The sequence below is a fragment of the Fundulus heteroclitus genome, chromosome 21 (genome assembly GCF_011125445.2).
Source record: "Fundulus heteroclitus isolate FHET01 chromosome 21, MU-UCD_Fhet_4.1, whole genome shotgun sequence".
NCBI lineage: Eukaryota > Metazoa > Chordata > Actinopteri > Cyprinodontiformes > Fundulidae > Fundulus > Fundulus heteroclitus.
In genome coordinates this window covers 28607392-28631755 of record NC_046381.1, presented here as the reverse complement: position 1 = coordinate 28631755, position 24364 = coordinate 28607392, and the positions used below count along the sequence as shown (strand labels likewise).

The 24364-nt window shown below is 41.6% G+C and overlaps 1 protein-coding gene across 6 annotated transcripts in view; it reads right to left on the bottom strand.

Annotated features, from left to right (window-relative positions):
* Nucleotides 1-24364, bottom strand: part of slc12a7b (solute carrier family 12 member 7b) — a 76178-nt gene that overhangs the window by 28135 nt on the left and 23679 nt on the right. For 5 of the 6 annotated variants that reach the window (XM_012871178.3, XM_012871177.3, XM_012871180.3 and 2 more), the window contains exons 2-3: nucleotides 1162-1256; nucleotides 479-610 (exon numbers count right to left, since the gene is read on the bottom strand). In XM_012871178.3, the coding sequence (XP_012726632.2) occupies nucleotides 479-610; nucleotides 1162-1256 (227 nt within the window). Of the gene's footprint in view, nucleotides 1-478; nucleotides 611-1161; nucleotides 1257-8938; nucleotides 9156-24364 lie in introns of those variants that run through there. The other variant, XM_012871182.3, reaches the window with a different exon arrangement.

Genomic DNA, 24364 nt, shown 5'->3' with positions numbered 1-24364 from the left:
AGCCTCTGTGGCAAAAATGTCTAAAAGTTTTGATCCTAAGAAGTTTAGACGTAGAGAATGAACAATCCTAAAGGAGAAAGCTGAAAAATAAACTATGGATATTGGTGAATTAAACACGCTTGTTCTAAGCGGTACATTTAAAAACAGTGATGTGGATGCGAGAAATGATGTTGCTGAAGCCTGACTCTTTCTGAACAGTAATGAATAAAAACGATCCAGTAAAATGTGACATCATGGTATAAAAGCAACGGAAAGTGGGGGGAAAAAAGTCTAAAGAAGGCTTAACGGAGGAAGAGTTTATAACCAGGGGAAGATCTGAGATTAAAACCTACAGCTGGGATTCATGGGTCAAAGACCCCGTTACGTAACGGCTGTTCAGCAGATTTAAAAGAACAACTGTTAATATGCAACTGTACGCTATCCTGTACGGAGCCATGTGAACACCGGCTGAAAGCAGGCTGCGTGCAAACTGCTCTACCTTAACAGCTTTCTTCTTGGAGCCCTCCTCTTCGTCAGCTTCCTCGTGCTCATGCGCTCCTTGGGTGAGATTGGTGTAGTTGGCCAGTTTGTTGAGAAGTGATGACACCATGGGGTGGCTGTCCATCTCCTCCTGCAATGCACACACAGTTCACTGGCAGCACTAAACAACACTCTCCATTTTGAACTCACCGAACGGTTTGAAGGTGGTGTTTGTTGAACACATTCTCTGTTAGCAGGGTGAAAGTATGACCTGGTTGGAGCGACTTACTGACGAGCAGCGTTAAGTTCAGTCTGAACCTTCCTAGCTTGTTCTGGATGCATGTTTTGTGTTTTTAATGTGCCTTTAAATGCAGAGCAACAGTACTTTGAAAGAAACGTCTACCCGGAGAAGAATGAATATAATGTGTAGCTTCGTATTTGTCCAAAGGGTTTAGGAGCAGCCCAGCTGGATCGGCTTCACACAGGGAGCGGTGACCACAGAGCAGCCACAGCTTCAGCCCGTTAAAGCACAGACCAGATCCATCGGTCTGCAGCTTCAGCGCATCGCGGCCTGATGAATGGTTTCAGCTTCATGGCTATGTTCTAGATTAAAATGCACCCTGTTTTAGCAGGGACAAACGTTTCTGATGTGCAGCGTCTCCTGTCTGAGGTATTGCTGATCAGAAATGGTGTTACAATCACCTCAAAAAGAGCCATGTTGGTGCCATCATAACTGTTGTTCTTGTCATGCTCGGTGTTGTTGATGAACGGACTGTTTTCCTTCGGGACGCCATCACCTGTAGACAGAAAATGGAGTAAAGTTAACAACCAAAGCAGACTTTTTTAACAGACTTGGGTCGTGCTCTTTAATATGTTAAGTTGCCCAGGAGTGAATTCATCTGAACCTTCTATGGCACACGGTTAGATTTAGCACCATTAAGTGGACTCATGGATGAATGGACTGTAATTATGACGTTTTGCAGTAAATAATTTACAAGAGAATTTTTTTTTAAACTTTTATCTATATCTAGATTATCAACAAAAGCTTGTTAAAAGGGTGATGTATCCAGAACAATCTGAATTCAACTGAAGCAAAACATGAAACTTTGCCACATGAATCCTGTCAGGATGTCGGCTATATGACGGCATTCATAGGGAGCAGCTGACTGTAGATTATAGTAGACTCGATCATTTATCCCTCATCTCTTCTAATCATGTAACCAGGATACATATGAAGCTACTAAAGAATATAAGTCTAAATAATATTTTTCTTTTGCTTGGCTCCATCAGTTCTTGCTCTTTTATGTCTGACAGATAAGTGGTGTTATGTTTGCATCACTGAAACGGTTCCCGGTACATGGGAAACAGGTGGATATGCGTTCTTATTTGTGATAAAACTAAATTTGGAGGGCCAGGAAACCAGACAGTGGTGGCCAATAACACACGAGTTCTCAGCAGGTCAGGGGTCCGGATGTGAAAAGCAGGCTGGACAAGACTCCTGTCACATGGAGTATAAAAGAAGCTTTTAGCTCTTCAAGAACCTAAAGGCTCTCCTGTGATGAAACAGCAGACGGGATTTCTGCAGTGTGTCATGTTGTCGACCACAACACACTTAGACAGGTGGGCCATGTCTCACTCACAACCGTCTTCATAGGAGACGTTCTGACACCAATCTGACTTCCCTGTCGCCAGCAGCCAGCTCTGGATGAACCGTATGTGTGCATCTATGGTGACAGGAAGTGTCCTAAAGGCTCAGAAAGCAGGAAGAACACCAGCCTCTTTCCCAATCCCACTCTGTTTCAAATAAACTCAACCAAATCTGAATCCGATTACGCCAGACAGCAAAGGTTCGAATTAAATGTTCAGCATAAACCTTTAGAGAACATAAAAAAAACTGCACAAGGTGATTTGTTGTGAGAAAACCTTCTAAATGAAATCCAAGAGGAGCAAAAGTGCAGGAAAGATGAAGTTCAAACTACAGACAGGAGTAAATATGCATCCAATAAAGAAAGGAAATGGGACGGACGACTCTTGGAGACGAAGCAGAAATGAATTCAGAAAAGCTGGACTGGCTCAACTGTAGAGGGCCAACTACTTCTAAATCACATGTTGCTGCTCTCTAGAGACAAATGCTTTAAAAATGTGGAGCCATGTTGTTCGTTTGGCCAGCAAGTCCACTGCTAATTATACTTTAGTGGGAAGGAAAGACTGTAGCGTGGCTGGAAAGTGTTATTATGTTGAAGGAGTGATTTTCTGGTAGGGAAGGCTTTATCATTTCATACGTTTTATCCTATCAGGATGTCTTAGAGCCCAAATGGACCCTTTTTTGCCACATTTTATTCAAGTGCATCATAAACGTACAGGAAAGCAGGACTCTGAAATCCATTTTCCTGACTGGAAGCTAGTATAGTAAACACCTGTTTCTACTTTGCTCAGGACCATTTCTGGGAACCAGGTCGGATCGTACAGACGGTTGGCCGTCAGCTCAGAGAAGACTGGGTGCAGGCAGGAGATGCTTCCTTTGCTCATTAATACATGCAGAGAACGCCTGGAACAAAGAGCCAGGAAGACGTTTGTACGGGCCGCAGCTTTGGGAACCGCTTGTGCAGACGGCGCTAAAGGCTCCTCGTCCAGTTTATGCAACACTGAACCGGCAAAGAAAGAGAAGCTTTGCTCCCCAAGGCCTGAGAGAAACGGCATCTGTTTTAAAGCTGGAGCAGATCTAGATTCCCTCATCAGTGACCCTTCTATTAAATCCCTTTTAGCTGGATTGAATTAGAGAATGTGGCAAAGTCTACTTTACAGGACAAATATGGAAACATATGCAGCTGACAGGGGGTTAATTGACAAGCTCCAAGAGTATCTCAGCATCTGTACCCGGTACTTTCCGCTACAGTTCTGTTGCACATCTGGACCTCTGCCACAGCTGTAGCTGCATGATTTTAGAAAAACAGGATTAAGATGCGATCATTCAGTCTGGCAGAGACAACTGATGTGACCCACCAGGACGTCCTCTCTCTGAGCCTTAGCATCTGGCCACTGTGCTCCAGGTCAGGTGTGGACCAGCCATGTCACCAGATATATTGACTTCTCAATGGATGGTGCCTGAAGTATTACAAATGTTGCATCCAAGCAGTCCTGTGCCACTGGAATACACACACTGATACTGCGAAGATGATTGCGGCTTCGTTTTCAGCCAGATGGAAGTTTTACTGAGTGTCCAAAGCACTTTAGCTCTGAGAGTTGTTGTTGTTTTACCTTCTCCTTTTTATCCATCAGAAGAGAGCCTCGGGATTGTGGTAAATCCCGCCGACTGCAGGGAAGTAGGCACATGTGAGCTTAGCAGAAATCAATTTAAGGACTTGTTGTGCGAAGAGAGAAAATAGCTTTGGATAAATCAAGTTGGGTTTTTTCTGATCTAAATACATCTCTATTCTAGTCTGCTGTTTTTCGTTTTGCAGCTCAATTTTCTTTAATGACATGGTTCCCTTGATTCCTGCTCATTCTGATGACGCAACAGAGGCTTTAAGCGACACACAGTAGCAGCAAACCGTTGCCTATGTGAGGGTAAAGGCATCTGTGTTTAGTCTGGATGAAAGAAAACCATAGCATCCTTTGTCCAATCAAAACATGGGACTTAAACTGGCGGGCAGTGATGTAGTGATATAATGCGGTCTGCTTCAACGTGACTGATGTGCACGTCACAGTGTCGGTACTGGCAACCATATGCTGGGCGGCCGGGCACTTTTTAATAACGAGAAAGATGTAAAACATTCAGATTTTTATTAAACCATGCCACAAACAACAGTGCAATAAACACCCCTTTCTGCGTTCATTTCAGTGAAAAGTTTTAATGAAAGTCTCTATATGGTTGGTTATCTGTTTTGCGACTGAGTCGTACATCAATAAACGGCTAACAAAGCAATCATCCAACCCAACACATGTGAGCAGCAAACACCAATTCCATACGATTCAATCCACAGCTCAGCCACTCGGCTTAAATGTTCTGTTCAACAGAACACAATTCAACTTTTAGGACACAATAATTGAGGACAAAGCCAGGGAAGGATGCTTCACAACTCAATGAGAATAACCGTTAACTCACTAAGAAGCAGTGGTGGCGGGCAGACCCTGGAAAGGCGGCCGGTACACCTCAGGGCAACCAATCAGAGCCTAAAGGCCATTAGTGAGAGCAATTAACCTAGCTGTCATGTTTCTGGACTGTGAGAGGAAACCGCCGTACCCGGGAGAACCCGTGCACGCGATCTGAAAGGTTTCGATTTGACGGGAACATTTAAAAACTGCATGTATATTCAGGGAAAACTCTCACTCTGTACGTGTGTGTGGTCAGAAACTGGTACATTCAGTTACTGTCACATCCCCAGTCACTGTTTTCTACCACCTCTGAGCTCTCAGAACGGCAATAGAAGCGGCTGACAAAGATAAGTGTTGAGGTAATCCATCTCGCTGCATATAATAGCAGATTTTACATGTCTGCAATGTGATTTGTCTCCATTCCTTGATGCAGCTGACTCCACCAGTACAGCTAAGGTGATAGATTACTGAATGAGATAATGCAGTACCATCCTGTTGAAGGAAACACTTTTTTATTGTAGTACAAAAGTCTTTAGCATTTCTCCTCGCTGCCTCTGGCTGCATTTCCTGACTAACTTTTACCGCCTGATCCAGCTGTAGGGGAATAAAAGGCTTGGAGCCTGGCTTAGCCTGCTAGTAATCACTGGCAAAGTCATTACGCCCTTGCTCTTTGCAGACCTTCGTCAGTCTGAACAGGATAGCAGACCATATTAAGTGAGGAGAAAGTGTGGATGAGAGAAGGGATTTTAGAAGAGGTCTACTGGGTGGGGGCATGCAGCTAACCCCAGCCTGCCAGTCATAACTCAGCTCGGTTACAGAGCACTCAGCCAGTGATCATTTTCCTTACCCACCCTGGGTAAATCTGCTTTGAGACGCGGCAGCAAGCTAAAACAGGCTGTGCCGTTACCAGATCAGTACAGGTGAGGTTTGTGTTTTTATAGCACGGCCACATGGTCGGTTATGTCATCAACGAGAAAGTGTTCAGACTGCTACGCCACATGGTAGGAAGGCACCAGACCAAGAGAACGAGTTCAAACCTGAGCTCTTCACAGCTCCTTACTGGGTTTAGGACGGGACCTGTTTAAAGATGTGAGATTAAACTATTCCAGTTTTATGAGGAGGAATGCTTTCGGAAAACTCTCCAGATCTGTTTTCTACAATGCCGTTTATGGGACTTCTTATTGCATAAATGGCATCTGGAAGAAGTTAATCTGGGATAATACCTTTACTCTTCTCTGGTCCATCATCTGCATTCTGATGTCATCAATGCCAAGAAAAAAAAAGAATCCCACACATAGACAGAAAGCTTTTGTCCTATGCCCCTTTAAGCTAAAAACAATCTCATATGGACCAGTCCCATCCGTGTCAATAAATCCCACAGTGACCTTGAGTTGCACTATCAGAAACAAGGAGAAAGTGCCAGCTGCCACTGCTGATGTTCAACACTGCAATTAATGCAGAGGCTGTTGCAGCAGATTATGTTCTTTCTAAAAAAGACACGTGGGATAACACAGACAAGGAGACGGGAGCAGAGCTAGATGCAGATGAGCTGGGCTTTAACATGCCTGTTAGACTCTTGTCTATTATCTGGAGGATTGAAGGTGGGAATGTAAACGTGTATGACTGGGATTTGTGTGCGACAGCAAACGGTCCTGAGGGACTTGGTCTAGTTGTTTTATACAGTAGCAGCCATGATAACACATAGGCCCAGCTAACAGATGCTGTGCTGTCAACATCACTCATGCTGTCTATGATGTTTCCTTCTGCATCACCTGGACGTGGATTTCTAAACTTTGACAGTAATTCCTCGTGTTGGCATGGTATCTAGTTATCTGACTCCAGATAACTGTCCTATTTAAAGCCTGTGACATTGTGACATTTGAGAACTTACAAAAGCAAAACAGCTGATTTGGAGTGAATGTGAGGAGAGCCGGCTGTTTAAAGTCACCTTCTGCTAACGTGCTCTCTCCTTTCACATTCAAACACATGCGAAGGTTGGAGATGGGTCAGCCAATCAGAGAACAGAATGATCTTGTTTACCCTAGACTGGTTCAGACTGATAGGGAGGACTAATGCTATAAAAATCTAAATAAAAACAAAACGCCCCAACCCCCATTTATTAAATTAATCAAAAAACAAAAACAGAAATCAGACAAAACTGGTTTTGATGGTTGGAGCTCTGAGAAAACCAGATATTGGTATCAGCCAGTAATATCGCTGTATGTGCATTTACAGTCGATCCAATGCGACATGATGGAGGGAGAAAAACCCTCATGCTGAGTAAAGTGGGACAGCAGGCATTGACACAAGGTTTAGGACGCCATCTGTGGTCACGCACATCTGTTGGTGGGTTCACTTGTCCTTTAAACTAACTTTGGCTCAAGTTCAATTAACAGCTGCGGTTTGCACAGAAAAATACAAACAAACGTGTCATAAAAGCGATCAGCTATTCAAATGATTAGCCCCATGCTGGCTGGAAAGTCTTTAAAATAGAGTCAGACTAAGAGAGTAGATTAAGAGACAGAGGGGAGAAGCTTGGAATCTAGGTACCTGCTGATGAAGAAATGCAGGTGGAGGCAATGATGAGCCGTGTGTGTGTGTGTGTGTGTGTGTGTGTGTACACATGCTCCATTTCTGCAGGTGTTGGGCAGACACTTCCTGTGCTATAGAGCACTACGTGATCACTAATGACGAGCGTTTGCTTCAAAGAACCTGCAGAACATCAGGGGCAGTGACTGTACAAAAACAGCTACGTTACATTTAAATCTGCTCATCTGGAGACATTTTAGTTCACAGCGTGACGAAACATTTGTTGCTAGTTTTGTCGGCTTTTAATTTTCCCAAAAAGCAAAACCATGCAGATCTGATGACCGATGCAGAACAAAGACTACGGTCGTATCCATCAGGCTCTTTTTGGCCAAAACCGATTTATGGTTCTTATGCTGATTCTGATTTTATTCTAAAGCCTTTCTCATCCTTAAAAAAAAAGAAAAAGAAAATGCTGCAGTTTCTTTAACAGAGGTAGAATTTCTATACCCACCAGAATATGAAAAACTAACAACATTCTCTCATGTATTGAAGCTTACATGAGAGAAGTAACATTTTTGGATTTTAACTACACTTCAAGCAGCACACCAAAGTACATGTTAGTTGCAGACCAAAAATGCAATTCTTAGTTTGGATTTATTTAACCAATAGGGAGGAAACAGGGAGGAAATCAGATCACAAAACCAGAGTCCATCACTGGTCAGAGCCCATCAGTTGAAAATTGTCTGATTCTGTTTGGCTGATTATTTGGTGCATCTCCAATAAACATATTTAATGTTCCAAGATTGACAGTAAGCCTGTCAGACTGGACACAGAATATAAAAAGATACCGTTCTGTTGAAGCCAGATCATAACTGCTTTGAATGTGACGGGGAACTGACTTGGACTGCGTAGTTAGTTAAACAGGTTGAACCCACTGCCTGACAATATTTACAGGACCTTTACAGACAGATAACAGCTTCATGTTTTAGCTTTAATGTGATTTCTGACTGTATTAGTGGAAGTGGCGGTGGTGGTGGTGGGCGGGGGGGTTACAGCGCTTTGAAACAACTTTCTTCTTAAAATGCAGCACTCTGCACTGTAAAGGCTGCTCGGAAGTCAGGATTTTCTGTTTCCAAAAGCATGATGCCGCCCTCAGACATCATCTGCACTTAACTTCTGAGCTGGTACAAATGTGTTCAGCAGGTATATTAAGGATGTGCTAATAGTTAGGCTCAGCCTTGCTGGTCGCTGTGGTAATAAATTACCATCCACACTATTTATAACTGCTAAGCCTTAGACTGTGACAACGCAGTAAGCTGCCTAACACTGCCGATGTCAGCCCGTGGGCCATTGTACCAAGAACTCAGACTGATGTAAAAGCAGAAAAAGAGAAAATTACCCTCCAAGCCAAAAACCCTTTCTCCAGCCACTACAACTGATTCAAGAATAAGCAATAAATACATAAAAGCAAGAACACCAAACAACAGTTTAGCCTAAAAATGTAATTGGACATCATGGCTTACAAGACTTTAAAGTGAAATGTGGTGGGCCAAATATAGCATCAGTCAGTCACACATGTTTGAGTCCAAATCTCTGCCCTTTCATCTGTTTATATTCATTTTGAATGGGACACTAAAGTTGACGAAAGTAAATATAATTTGCCTTTAGTGGATCAATTAGAGAGAGACGTCAGACAACACAGCAGTGGTCTTGAGATGTAGTGCAGGTAACTGTCAGAAAGTTGCAGACTAACCTTATTCAAGCTATACTCAGAGTTAACAGAACATACCCCCAAATATTTTCACAGCTCATTAGCTAAAACGTAGAGGTGCTAGCCAAAGGGCAAACAACTTACCCTTCCGTCGAGAGCCACCCTTCAGCTCCATTCTGAGGAGCCTGGATAAAAAGGGGGGTGGAGGGGAGAGGGTCCTAGCAGGGGTCTTTGGGGAACTCCAGTAACGGTGGTCCGATGTATAAAGATACTTCTACTGACGTGCACAAGTCAGGAATGCTGGCTGCACTGTGTGATAATGTGAGGATAAGCTATTTCTGTGACAGTCTGCGTTGATGTTTGTGTGTTTGTGTGTGTGTGTGCGTCCAAAGTGGCCTGTGACGACAAAGTCAGCGACATCAGCAACGCATCACAAAGCACCCTCACCCTCCCACCGACAGACCTGCAGCAGCAGGCGTGTGTGTAAGAGCACACACACACACACACACACACACACACACACACACACACACACACACACACACACACACACACACACACACACCCTCCGTGAGCTTCTGATCGCTGCTGTGGCTACGCAAGCTTGAGTTAACACACACACACACACACTGAGAAAGGGGAGGAGCATAGAGAGCAAAAGAAGCAGAAAAGCATAGTAGAGATAGACCTCCTAGGTACCACAGAGAGAAACAGTCCATCAACTCGCCCTCTACCTATAGAGCTGGAACTCTGACAGTATCTAAGAATAAAATCAACTTTATTCACACCCACAAGGTCATTAGACCGTTTGATTAAAGTCATTCAGTACTCTGAGTTTGAATCATTTCAGTTTGAACAATAACTGTAGCTCTTATATGACGGCTATTCATTGTAAAGGGCAGTAACGCCTCAGAAAGCCATCAAGCATGAAGGACAATGGCAGACAAAGCCTCGCTCCAGTCATTGCCTCGGTCCACCTAGCACTCCACTGTGGTTCTTTTAGTTGCCGTTTAATCTGTTTGGCAAAGAGCACGCGAAGTGGGCTCTAATCACTTAACCAGATTAGGCTAATCCTGAACTTTTTATAAAACAAGAGGTAGCGTTAAGGCTGGGCCTGAGGAAGATATGGCGTTAAAGCCGTCACTCAGAGAGAAGCTGTACTTCCTGTTCCTGTCTCCGGCCCGCGGGTCACATGGCCGTCATTAGAATGTCCAGTGCCAGCCTGAGCGATGCTGGTTAGCAAGGAGAAAGAGGCGAGTCATCGGCGTCATCTACATAGATTAGCTAGATAGGAGCCAAACACGCACATCATTCAAACCCAAAGACCATCACCGAGAGTTTTTCTGCTCCCTCGGGCTTCATGGGCCCATGGGGTGACTCAACTGAACATCTGTTGCCACCATCATTACACTGACAGATGTGTCAAAGCAGAGCTTACAGCAGTGCCGTCAAATTACACTGTAAGAAGGATTTAGTGGCGTCAAGCTCTACTAAAGCTTGTCAGAATAAACTTAAAACCACATATGTTTTGTCTAAAACTGTCAGAAAAAATAACATTTTTAAAATTTCACTATTTAAATTCATTTTTGCCAACATTTCACTTTGCAAGTCAACTCTTATTCATTAAATTCCAATAAATCTATTGAGTTTTCAATCCTAATGAGTGACTATATTAAACAACTGAGTTTGCAATATCAAAAGTTACTGATAATGATTTAAAAATTATCAATAACTATGATTATATTTTCTAAGTAAGATGAGTGGAGTCATTCTCTATGCCAGCTGAAATAGCAACTGTGTTCTTTACATGTTAAATATCAGTTTCCAGAGTTTAGGACATGCTCCACTACGGCATAATACTTAAAAAACACTCAATACTAAAATGCTAGTTAATTGCCCTAAACACGACAGTGTTCCTGATACCTTCTAGGTGAATCCTTCTGATAATGTATTTGTTCAAACGTAGGACCTTATATATGAAAAATAAATAAATCAGAAATTTTATTTATTTCATGAATCTCTGGGAAACACTAAAATAAATGTTAATCAAAGGGTGTATTAAAATAACAAATCTAAGTCAAATGAAACATGGAATAATAAATAAAGTAAGGAAAGTTACAAACGTCCCAGCCATTAAAAATAAGACCAAAGTACAAATTCAGCTCAGGTTCTGTATTACTTACTCATAGATCACTGATTGTTTACATTTGAGGTGGCTGAACAGATTTGTTGTGTAGCCATGTAGAGCCCACAGGGGGGTGAATGCTGGATGTTAAGTAATGATGTAGGTGTCCATTATCACAAATTAATGGACAACGCGGAGGTGTGAACCGTCCGACGCAAAGTCCATTGATTTCTGATACTGGTCACCTCAAAGGGCCTTATCTTGCTTATACCATGGTTACTTACAAAAGAAAGAAATATTAAATCAATTATTAACACTTTCATTTTTTTACACCGTTAAAATTGTACGTTTTTCACAAGAAGCAGGACTATTTAATATCTCTCGTTGTGACGCATTGCCAAGGTAACCAGGGTCAACTGGCTGTTACCAGTTAACGTTTGAGCCAGCGCAATAATTTAGAACAATCAGGCTATTTGACCGGAACTTCTTTTATAGTTGTCCTTTATCACTGCTCAACAGACACCCTGCAGCCAATCAGAATCGAGTATTCCCCCAGACTATGGTATAAGTGTTTTTAATCCATGTTTGTGTCTTAGAAACCAAAGACTTTCCTAATAAACAAACTGACTGGATGTTTGTTGTGCTGCAGATGCAGTAGACGCTGTTCATTCTGTCCCTGCTCCCTGTAATACCTTTAGAGTTTGGCTTGATGACTTCCTGCAGGTCTGAAATGGGTTGGCTACTGCTGGGTGTTGTCATCCTTACCTGCAACGGCTTTTCTGACCATGAACAGTCTAAGCAGGTGGATTTAGCTTTTAAACTTGTAAAGTGGACTACATTTCTTAGTATGCAACACAGACCTAAAAGATGAAGTAAGGAGAAGAAAGAGGACTAATAGACTAATGTCCACGGCTACCGGTGTGATTGTTAAAAGTGAATCAAAATGCCAAGGATAAAACAACTTGAAATGGACTTAAACTGCTGAACGGCTAGACTAAACAACACAGACTTATAATGCCCTTCTTTTAAAATGCTCATTTAAAAAGGAGATAAATGGGGTTTAGGGTGTGTTTCCTAAAGTGAGGGGAAGTTTAGAAGTAAAGAGAAAATGAAGAAGCAAGAAGACAGAACTCAGCCGAGACTTGTGAGATCAATGTTACTTAGTGCCTCTTACATCTGGATCCTTACTCCTCTGTAACCATCAACCATGAGAGACAAGTGCCAGGAAACAAAACGAACATCACTCTGAGTCGACGCCTCTGAAATGGTGCTCTGCTTCCATGATGGCAGAGAGCCTTTAATAGCACCCAACAATTAAGATTAATGGTTCTGAGCACATTACCTGCATCCACAACAACAGAGAGCTAACTATGGGCTGAGGCCAAATAATCCATTCACATAAGAATCGTGATTCCCACTTAACCAAGATTCAGAATCGACATAAGATGTTTGTCGGCCTCCATTCTGTTACTCCGCCGTGATGTCACCACGCAGCCAGTTATGGAAACTAAAACATGGAGGAAAGAGAGAGTCAACCGGCCCCGTCGTTGTTGAAGGCTATTGGATTTTGTTTTTTTATCGAATGCCTGGTAAGACCGAGCTTGACACGAGCCTCACAGTGTGCAAGGTTTGAAGAGTAAGCGCTTTGGGAACACAACTAAAGGACACGGAGCAGAGTCAGCCACCAGCAGCGGACCAGCGCACCCTGCAGCGCTTCAAACACTCTGCAGACTCTGAGCGGGCATGAAAAAGAACCAAGTCTATCGCCCGCTTCATCGGCAAAGAGTTAAAGCCTTACAGTGTGGTGGAGAACAAGGGGTCCATCTGCATGTTGCAGACAGACAAGCCAAGGTACGGCGTTCCATCACCTGATCCACAGCTCTGTTAAGAGACTAAAAAGAAGGGAGGAAGCGCCCCCCAAAAAAATATATATATATTCTGAATGAAATTGTGGCCCCAAAAATCAGAATCAAATCATGAGATAATAAAAGATTCTCAAGAACTCTAAATAAAACGTACATTCATTTGATTTTAGATACCTAGATTTTTGGTCAAATGAGAAAATAGTTTTTGTTTTAAAATGTACAAAGCCTTTTTCATTTTTTCTAAAGGAATATCAGATTCAGCAGAGATGGAGCAACAAAGCCTTCAGTAAAGCCTCACCTGGCTTTTCCTGATCTAGTTAAAGGTTAAAGGGTTTGCACCCGTCTGCCTGCTGGCGCTACAGCAGGCAGACGGGTTCTGTGCGCGGTCGTCGTGTGTCCTGAAAGTTATTTCTGGATTCATAAAGATTGCTGGGATATTTTCTGCTCATGGTACTTGGACTTTTTAACATAGTACCAGCTCGCAACATCTGTGAGATTCCACCTTTTATTGTGGATTCCTTTTGGTTTATTAAATCTCGCATTCACATGTGCGTTTTCCACCACACAGAAATCCTTGTGGGCCTGTGACTGTTTAGACTGGAAAGCCCTTCCAGGCTAACCTGATCAGCTTTCAAGGTTGTTAGTTTCAAACATTGGTCACATTTGAGGCATACTGGAGGGGAGGCCTAGGGAATGGTTAACAAGCTGTTATTATACAGTGATTGTAATCCTACACAGGGCCTATGCACAGCTTCAGTTCACTGCGTGCATATCTGTACATTTATGTGTGTAAGCCCAGCCAAGCAGACACACACAGCCAGAGAGAAAACCTCACTCATGCAGGGGAAGCGCACACTGTCAATAAGAGTGTGATCACTCCCTCTGCTGCTCTACACAAACAGATCACCACTCACTCAAAAACAGTCCCGACACCAGATCATTTTCAAAGAAAGCACCAGCCTCAAAAGAATCTTCTAACTAAACTAAAACTGGAAATATCATCAGAGATTCATTAGTAAAGCAAAACCTCAACAACAAGTGATGTTCTCATACAACAATCTATCACTGTACTCCATTTCTTCCCATGTCTTTGAACCCAAACTGCAAATGAAACTCGTGAGAGCAAGAATTAAATCATGTGACTTCACATAGACAACTTCCTTAAAATGTAGTTGCCTCCCAAACAAGTCTAACAATGTCCTGTTTGACTTTATGCAAATAAAGAAAGTGACACCCTACTCCACCCTGTAGCACATGCTGCAACTAAAGGACCGTCTTTAACAAAACTGCTGACAGGCATTAGAACCCATCCTCAACTAACTTCTACAAGGACTTGCAGCTGAGGCTGGTTTGCTAAAAACAATTATTTCATTTAGAATCCCAACACAGCTTTATCTGGACCTCGTCCAGAACTTCTAAGCACAGACATTAAGCTGCAGCCAGTTTAGGGAGATGCTGTATGATAATCGTTTGGAACAAGATGGTGGCTACTCCACCAACACCTTCATGGCTCTTGGTTATGAGAACCGTTGCTAAAACCTAGGGGGTGGATTTGGAAACATTAAGTTTGATGATTTAGCTAGGCACCATCCTAGTACTTTGCAAACAACACAAATAAGATACTGCTGTTAGTGTTTATGGGTATTCGTGTTTAAAAGACTCCAGCTCTATAATATATTCTAAGTTTATTTCTATAAGTAAAGTTTTTATAAATATGTCTAAGTTTAATATTGTGTGAGAACAACAACTTTATTTATTCAGTCAGTATTTAATACAAGTGACACAATAAATTGTAAAAATATAATGATGATAAGCTTTTTAAATTCAGCATATTGTAAAGAAAAGAAGCCCTTCACGTTATGGAAAGAACCTCTTGATAGAAGAGAACGCTCTGGTTTTTAAGAAAATGTCCACTTATCAAAATGAATCGTCAGTCAATTGATAGGAGCAATGGATTTTAGATTAACTCAGTGGATAACATGCATCCCTAGCCTAGACCTTAACCCCATTGAGAATGCTCAGAATTTAGTCAGACTCTTCGAGGATCAGTACAAGATGCTCCTGAATGCACCATAGCTTTCTGACGCTCGCAAATGCATCACACTGGTCTGTGAACGCTGTGCTGTGTAGATGCACGTTCGATCTTCCGCTTAAGAGAAACCTTTGCAGTTTCAAAACTCACGTCGGCTCTCACGGTTTATTGTGTGTGAATGACAAGAGACAACAACTAATAAATCAGCCATACCTTGGATAAAATCTTTGGATTTAATGTTGTTCATAACACCCGTAATTTTGTAAATGAATCTGCCAAATAACCACATTTTTTCCCCACAAGAGGTATATTAAAACGTTTTGGTATAATTATTTTAAGAACAAGTAACTGCATTGGTCAAATTTGAATCCGTTTTCCTCGTCGATATTTAGTTGTACAGAGTGAGGCACGCTCCCGCGACAGGGGATACATATCTCGGCAGGCATGCACTTTTCGGAAACATGCACTTTGCGAGGGAACGTAAAAGTTTTTGTGAGGGAACGCAAAAACAAAAAAAATCCCCATGTCCCCTAGAGGGCTCCCTAAAGAAGAGTACCTCTTCACCGAATTCAAAGGAAAACCAATGTGTCTAGTTTTCTTGGAGACACTATCAGCCCTGAAAGATTAGAACTTAAGTCGACATTACAACACCTTGCATAAGGTTAAATATGAGAAGTACACTGGAGCTGCCAGAACCACTGTAGAGCTATTTGCAATCAGTTTTTTAAAACTTTTTTGTTCTTTGTTATAAATGAGTTCAAATTCCTTTTGCACTTTTTTAAGCAAATGTTTTGTCTTTGTTGCATATGAAGAATATGTTAAATGCATTTATTTTATACACAGAAACTATTTGCAATCAGTTTTTTAAGCAAACTTTTTGTTCTTTGATATGGAGGAGTTTAAATACCTTTTTGCACTTTTTTTTTAAAGCAAACGGTTTGTCTTTTGCTTCAGGACATATTAAAATGCATATATATGCAGAAAATAGTTACATGTTGGTGCTGTAAACATACAGATATCAATTCATATAAAATGTGTTCTTATTGAGAATAATTTGCAGCGTCTTTCATATCCAATTGTTTGAAGTGCGTGGTCATGTGGCCCTCCAATGGTTGTGCTGAAAAAAATGTAGCCCTCTTTATCATGGAAGTTGCCCGTCCCTGGTATAGAGAGTATAGATAGTACAGAGATATATGCTAGTATAGAGAAAGGCTGTAAGGCCTAAATGGCTTTTTGGAAGGTAGAAAATTCAAGGTTTTCCCCACCGTATTATAAGCTTTACTCACCCCCCGCCAGACTAAGCGTAGTTTGTTTACTTGCCAGATGTTCTCGATGTTTGACAGCAACATAAAACCTCCATACACTAATGTGCTAGCTGTTATTAGCTTCAAACACGCTACGCTAGTCTGCTGCGCCCCCTCCCCCGCTCCATGGTTCTGTGCACATGTCCCGTAAGCCACAAAGACAGCGCCAGGCTCGCCCAATTTTCTGGGGGAAACCCGTAAATGTCTAAAATATTGTCCATACAGTGTTTGCTAGAAGACGACTTTCATCTGTGTGTAACGGATGCAGTGAGTGAACATCTACAATAGAAACAATCATTTCCCTGTCCAGGATATCTGTGGTTGTTGGTAAAGACCAAACTGGTGGAGCCACACTAGTGGTAAGAAAATGTGAGCAAATGAACAATAATGACCATAATCAATTAACTTAATGGGTCTTGTAAGAGAGCACATCAAACGAGTGGGAACTTTGTAGAGCTTTTTAAGTCTGGTTTGGTTTTAGAAGTTCCTTAATGGAGAGCGACTTTATGGTTTATTATTCTGATGCAAATGTCACATCATGTCCCCTCACAAAAATTCTTATCAGTTCCTTATATTAAACTGATAAAAAGTTGAATCCTTGTGAAGAAGCCTTAAAGCTTAAGAACATTTCACTATTTGGATAGTGGCTGAAAATGGGCTATAAAGGTTAGACAACCATCTCTGGATGTCAATATGACTATTTGACATATATTCGTGATCATGGTTAAAAGAAATGCGACTGAAAGTGGCCATGTGAGTGGGATCTCGGTTGTTCAACCAACAAAACTCTGTGACCTTGGTGGCCTGACAGCTGCTGCTGTCAGTAAAAGAATAGCTAGAAGGAAAATAGATCCCCATTAGGATGGGTGTATGGTGGCGGGATAGGAGCTTATCAGAGATAGCACATTGAGAACAAGCAACTGGTGAGAGCGAGATCTCTGAACAGGAACAAGGAAGCAGCAATGCCATTGGGTACAACTCTGACCAAACAACCTGTCAACAATGAGAAGCAGCATTTCATTCAAGTGCTGAAGCTCGTCTTTATATATATATATATATATATATATATATATATATATATATATATATATATATATATATATATATATATATATATATATATATATATATATATATATATATATTTAAATAAGCCCCAAGATGTGGTTGTTCAGACCTTGAGCGATCAGTTCATGTTTTTTTAACTCTACCTTGCGTGTTTGGCTGCTTCCATTGCAGGGTTTGAAACCAACTATACAAAATTATTTCCTCTGCCTCCTGGTTTCTTTGTTCGCTGCATCTATTTCCCCGCAACAACACACCCATCAGTATGTCATAATACAGAGATAACACATGACACAAGGTCCAATCACTTTAAAGAAGAAAGTGGGAATGTGTACATGCTGCATGCACCTAAATGCTGCTTTGTGACGTTTTACTTAGTTTTTCATCATCGACGAAGATTAGATTAAAAAAAGAAGAAGCTTTTAATCTAATCAGCAGCAATAGTTTTCACTTTAAATATTTCCAATAGACGAGGTCTTTCTTCGCTAGTCGTTAAAAGGTCACACTACAGGGTAAAAATGTAACTGTTGCAACAAGGCCAAAGCAAACACACAGAGCTGAAAGTTGAGAAACATGGCAAGGTCAGGTGGGACACATGCTGGAGTACAAATACACTAAAAAATGGCCCTCCAAAGCCGACTTCAAGTACCTGCTGAGGCAGTGAATACAAACGTCCACTGATTCTGTGTGTTTGTTTTTGGAGAGCAACATTTGAATGACGTGAACTGGTAGGAAGCAGAATGAAAATCGATGCTTTAACGTAACAGCTGAAGTGTGCAAGAGAAACTATAGCTGCTGTAATAAAACGTCAGAACAGGGTCTTTAGCAAATGTTTTCTACTCCCTTCAATTCTCTAGAAACGTGTGTAACATCATTAAGTTGCAGAGGATAAAATAGTACCTTCAAACGATCTTAAAACATTGGATTTCGTAACAGTTATGGAACAATTTACAAATGAAAGCCTGTTTCAAAGTTTCACATTTTACCCAAAACAGAAAGACCCGAGGAGATCTAAATTGAAAGGTCAACTACATGGTCATGAGAAAAAGAAACAAAACCATCAAAAAAGAGAGATGGTCACGTTACAACAGGAGGTTTAAATGAAAGCAGATCTGACTGGGAAGCAAACAGGAAACACATGACTCGGACAGATGGGCAGAAATCCTGACTGAGGCAGGAATACCTCGGACACTTCCCGGCTCAGTTTACACTGCAACAATACTCAGTAATGCTGCGAATAACCCCAGATTATTTACTTTGACGATGAAAATGATTTAGCATTGACTGAAAATACGTCCCTTTCGCCTAGTTTGATTAACATGCTTGAAGTGATCATGTCTGCAGTCCATCCTTCACAAGGCTCAGCGTGGTCCAGAGTCCTGCGGACACCAGTGTACTGCTCTGAACCCATAGAGGTACTTTCCTTGCAAAACCACAGGAATTAAAATTCACTTAAGAGGCATGAAGGGGACTTCTTTCTCAACTCATACTGGTCACCTCCCACAGAATATTTGTCCATTTTATGTACACTCTTTACTCCCTTTCCTCTCACACAAACACTCTCCCTCCCTATCCAGCAGGGATCTTGCTCACTACCTTCTGGAACACCATGTTCTGTCCAAAATCTGCTTTGTCTCAGCTGGACGCAGAAATTAAACAGATGTAATTAAGATTTCACACAGGCTTAAATGCAGCAGTCACGTAGAGAGCCCCCCTACATGTGATAACTATCAAACCTAATAAGGACACAGCTTCAAGCAACTGTTGCCATTGAAGGGTGTTCTGATGTTATTTTCTGGTTTGTAAAGTTAATAACTAACAACATAGGATAGCAAGAGGCCAAAACAAGATCCCTGCAGCCAGCCCTCCTGATTCTAGGTAAAAGTGAGACCCGCTCACTGTAAAATACCAGCATACTGAATAAGTCAAAAATATGGTTAAGACAAGCTAGTGGGGGCCATGCGAGACAAATGACTACCTTTGAATAATATTTTTTTAGTATCAACTAGATCAAGGTATCAATTATTTTGACAGCCCTGCTCCATAAAGTTAGTGAGAATAGGAAAACGTCACACAACCAGTCCATATATTGTGGTTTTCTAGTACTGGCAGGGTTTCCCCCAGCGAGTTATAACACCAGGCTCCCCACCAGGCTAAGAGTCGTTTGAAATGCCTCGATGTTTGAGAATGACAGTAAAGTTCCCACCTGGGAGAAAACCTCCCGGTGTAAATAAGCTAACGTGCTAGCTGTTATCAGCTCAACACTCAGTACGTTCACGCAGCACCTCTCCTTCCGAACTGCATGACGCAACACTCATGGCGCTTCAACGTTCCGCAACCACCACCACCCACCCCCGTGCGCACCTCCTGCAACCCACCACGACACCTTCCGCCAGGACTACCCAGTTTTCTGGGGGGCACCCTGACTGGTCTAATAAATAACGCAGCTGCAGCGGCCCTAACACTGCTATCACCCTGGCCAGGCTCGCCTGACAGCGGGTCTCTGCTGCTCTCAAGTCCAAGCAGAATTTAAATTCATCTTGAAACAATGTTTTGTTATAAAAGGTTATAAAAGCGATAGATTTGTAAACTCCTCATCTCCTCACTCCACCGTTGTGGCGGACAGTTTTTCTTACTACATGCCACGCCACCCCCTCAACAAGCGCCGAGAAAGAAGAGAAATACTGGGTCGGGTGGGGGACCAAAGCCCCAGGAAAGTAAAGTGCAGGTAAAGTGCAATTAGTCGGATAAATGTGTATGGAAATGCTACCTGTGATTTGCAAAGTCCCAGGGTAAAAGAAGCTTGTTGTATACACCCAAACCCAGCTTGATCTAGACGGGGCCTAAGTAATATGAATAAAAAGCTAAATTTAAGTTTTAAGCTAAAGAGAACAAACTTTTCAGAAAGGGAAAAAAAAACACCAATATGCAGTTATTAATTGAAAATACGGCATATTCAGAGGAAAATGCAAACATTACATAAAAAAAAAGAAACGCAAAGAAAAGCAAATATACAGAACGATGTGAGAAAACTATGTGGAATGCATGATTTTAATAGCACACACCTCAGAGAAGCAAAAAGGTGTTCAAATGGACATTAGCATCTGAGAGACAGTGTGAATCGGATTTTGATCGGATCAATAACAGATTGATCCGATCAAACCATTAGCATGTTTACACACACTGAGTCTGTTGTGAGCAGCAGAGATTCTAAAGTCTAGCAGCTGCTGGGAGGAAGGACCTGCAGAAGCGCTCCTTAGAGCATCTAGGATGCAGCAGTGTGTCACTAAGAGCTCTCCAGCTCTGCAGCAGCTCTGCATGCATGGGGTGGGAGACATTGTCCATCAGTGATGTTATTTTCCTTCAGTCCTTCTGTCTCCCACCACCTGCACTGGGTCCAGGGGGCATCCAAGGACAGACCTGGCCCTCCTAATGAGTTTATCCAGCCGCTTCCTCTCAGCTACAGATAAGCTGCTGATAGTAAAGAAGTAAAGTAAGTAAAACTTCATTTATATAGCACCTCTCAAGATAAAAATCTGAAAGTGCTTTACAACAAAAGATAAAAACGCAGACAAAATTAAACAAAAGCAGATTAAAAAACAATAGGTTTTAGCTGGCTTTTAAAAGAAACCACTGAATCTGCTGAGCTCAGAGTCAGAGGAAGGGAGTTCCACAGAAGGCTTGGCGATATGGACCAAAAACAATATATTCATAATTTTAGGCTCAATGCCAATATACAACATTTATCTCAATACGTTTTTCTTTTCATAAAGTAATTCCATTCAAATCCAATGTCTTTGTAATAGAGTACAGCCCATCAGCTCAATGGTAAGTCCTTATTTGCTGAGTCCCTCAGCACAAGCAGGCAAGTCAAGAACTACTATTTTTCTTAGTTTAAAATCAGTTTTAAATAGATGTCAAACTTAAAAGAATCACCCTGATTTCCATATTCCACAGTAATAACTAAAGCTTACTATCCCAGAAAATGTCACATAACATCCCTACTAGCTTACGTTAAAGGTAAACGTGAGCAGGATGTTTGGCTGAGTTTGAGCCAAACACGTAACTAGCGGTATCCTTGTCCTACATCTGGTGGGGGTTGAAGGGTTCAAGTAAGTGTGGGCAAACAACACAGTACAGACTTTAGCTTTCCACCACGGTCCGATGCTTTAAGGAATGAGTTTGCTAAAACTAAAGGGCCTCCAGTCTGACCTTTACAGAAAACAGACACAGATTAAAAGTATTTTAATACATGTAACTAGTTTAAACGTGGCCCTGTTCAGTTTTTTGGATTTTAGAGTGAACTTGGATAAAAAAATCAATTTAAGGTAAATATAAGCAAGCAAAAAAAAGGAGAGGGGAACAAAGAGGAAATTTATGAGTCAGTGAGAAAACGTACAGTCTATTATATTATGGGATGGAGGGTGGGGTCTCACCTCCCTCTACTTAGCCAACAGGAAACAGGCCAGCAGGATAATCAATACCAGCGACTCCTGTCTGACTCTGTCCTCCCAACACATGCTCATGAAACAGCAGCAGTGTGGCTAGCTTGAACCCTCCCTATGAAACATGCAGACAAACAACTTCAACCCGTCTCCATGTCCAGTTTGGCCTTTCATCACACTGAGGTTTTCAAAGCTGTTGCCCAATCACAAACCTTGGATGAAAATGCATAAATACAAAATGACCGGTTGGTAACTGAACTGCTGAATTAAACAGTTAGTCGAACAAAAACAACAAGTCTGGTTCTGATACTTCTACAGGTCAAGATACAAGAGATCATTTTGTCTTTGGTGCCTATGTGAGCTCTTATCCCTCGCTCAACATCACAAACACCCTCCGTCAAACACAAACAGTTTGCATGTGCCAGAGAACCTAAAGCAGCATGATATCCCACCTAACTATCATCATAAATGCCATTCACTCTCCCACAGTCTGTAAAAGCTTAACCAGCCGGCAGCTGTAATTACAGCTCCATAGCAGAAATTAAACCCCGAGAAATAAACAGCTCGGAGTCGTGGAAAATGCCGTAAAAGTGGTAACTTCACTAAAATCATTTGAGAAAAACATGGAGTGTCAAATAGGAGTTTGTTAAAGATGCACTCTACGACCTCTCTGGTCTGAATGCTCAGATAAGACTATCTCTGCACACTCGGTCATGCTGATTGATAATATCGCTTTCAGCCAGCAGGAAGAGCGTTTATGAAAAAAAAAAAATGCTAATCTGTCCACTTGTAAGATAGGTTCTGCATGTCAGAAAGCGGGTCTTCAGATGGACAGGTCAATTCTAGGCCAACTCTAAAGAAAAGTTCACAACACTGGCCTCTTTCCAACAGCCAGCCCAATCCCAGGTAATAAAAGCTTCACACCTTGTGGACCAGTCAGAGGTTGCTGTTCTCACAGAGCGGCATTTACAGCCTAAGTGTCAGTGGCCAAGCACTGGAAAGAGAATAATACGACAAAACTAAAACAAATCAACCGTTACGAAGATGGCAGAGGAATTTTTTTTTTTTTACTTTAGTATAAACACCTTTAGGTCTAAACCACATCAGGTTTCAGGTTATGACTAGAGAGCCTTCCTGCAGAGGCTTACCTTAAAAATCATGCCTGTTGGACGTTTGAAACTCACGGACAAAAAAAAGGGCCAGCGTGACTATTTGGACGACAAGGCCAAAGCATGGCTTGCAGGTAGACTAACGAGAAAAGTTAAAGGGGTCGAGCAATGTATTTTGACCATAAAAACCCATATATTTATCTTCAAACAAAACAGTATACGCCAGGCGACCGTCCTGATAGTGTTTGCTTAGTCCTTTTTTAGTCTGAAAAGAACTTTATACCAGGTGTGATCAGCTGACGTAAACATTATTGTGCCATCTGCTAACAGTACCAAAGAACTATAACAAAGCAAGATGGCAACAATATATGCAGCTGCAGTAAGAGCCAGTAAACCGTCCTGCAATGCCTTGCAGTGACATCCCAGCGTGGTCCAAGACCAACCCAATCACACACGATCTTAGACTTTTCCCCTTTTTTGCACGTCCGCTGGATGTTGCCGACTCGCTCGGCTCCACTGCGTCTCCTTGTTCACACGTTGCACGCATGCTAAATATCGTACCTCCAGTCATGTGGTTTTGTTGTGGTAAATATGCAGAAAAGTGCCTCATTTTACTAACAAATAGAGCAAAAACAAAGTGTAAAACACAGAAATAGAATAATAAGCCAACAGGGCCCAATAATTTAATTAGAAAACCTCTGTGTGCAATCAGAGTGAGCTACTCGCGTAGAAATTCGTAGTCATCGTACGTGACTAGGCCCTCTTTAAAGGAGCAAGGGTTATGTGCAACAAAGGCGAGTAGCACAATAATGCTGCCGAAGAATCTTAAAGCCAGATGTTCTGATGTTTAAGAGAAATTAAAAATTAAAACGTAATTAACACTGCTATATCTGTAGCAGTAAAGTAGTAAACAGCAGAAGCTAAAGCTATCTGTTTAAAAATAAGCAATTTACAGATAGTCGCCTATTATGGTGTCACACCATGAAAGTGTGTTTTGTCATTAGCTCCACACTATGCAGTGCCCCATCCTACTATAGACACACGTCAATGTAGGCATATGCCTCGAAGCAGATGGCTCCATCAGGTCCATTAGTCCTCTGTTCAGCAGTAAAGGGATTAATATGGCTAATATGCTAAATGATGATAAAAAGGGTTAAAATATAGTGAATTAAGACTGAAGCTGACAAGTCTAGCATTAACTAGTGAGAACTAGTGGTAACCTACCCAGCTGACTCTGGCGAATCAGCCGGAAATTGGTTGCAAAGTTACAAGAATAAGAAATACAACTGAATAATTTTCATTTAACAGTTCCATGTTTACACTGTAAAAATATATGTTTTCCAAATAATAGCGAAACGGATTCCAGGGTATATGCTTCCTTTAAGAATATTAACACTTCTACCAAGCTTTATCTACTGTTTTGCTATGAAAGTGGCACTTAAAGGTTTTTTGTCTGATTAACACAAATACTCTCATTCTTTTTCAATTGGCTATATTTTTCTGATCTTAATTAGAAAGAATTGTTCAAAAAATATTGCGCAGTGTCAGAAATGGTATTAGTTTTTTTCTGTTAGCATGAAATTTGCGACGACCCAAACTTCTATAGATGCAATATTTAAATGTTT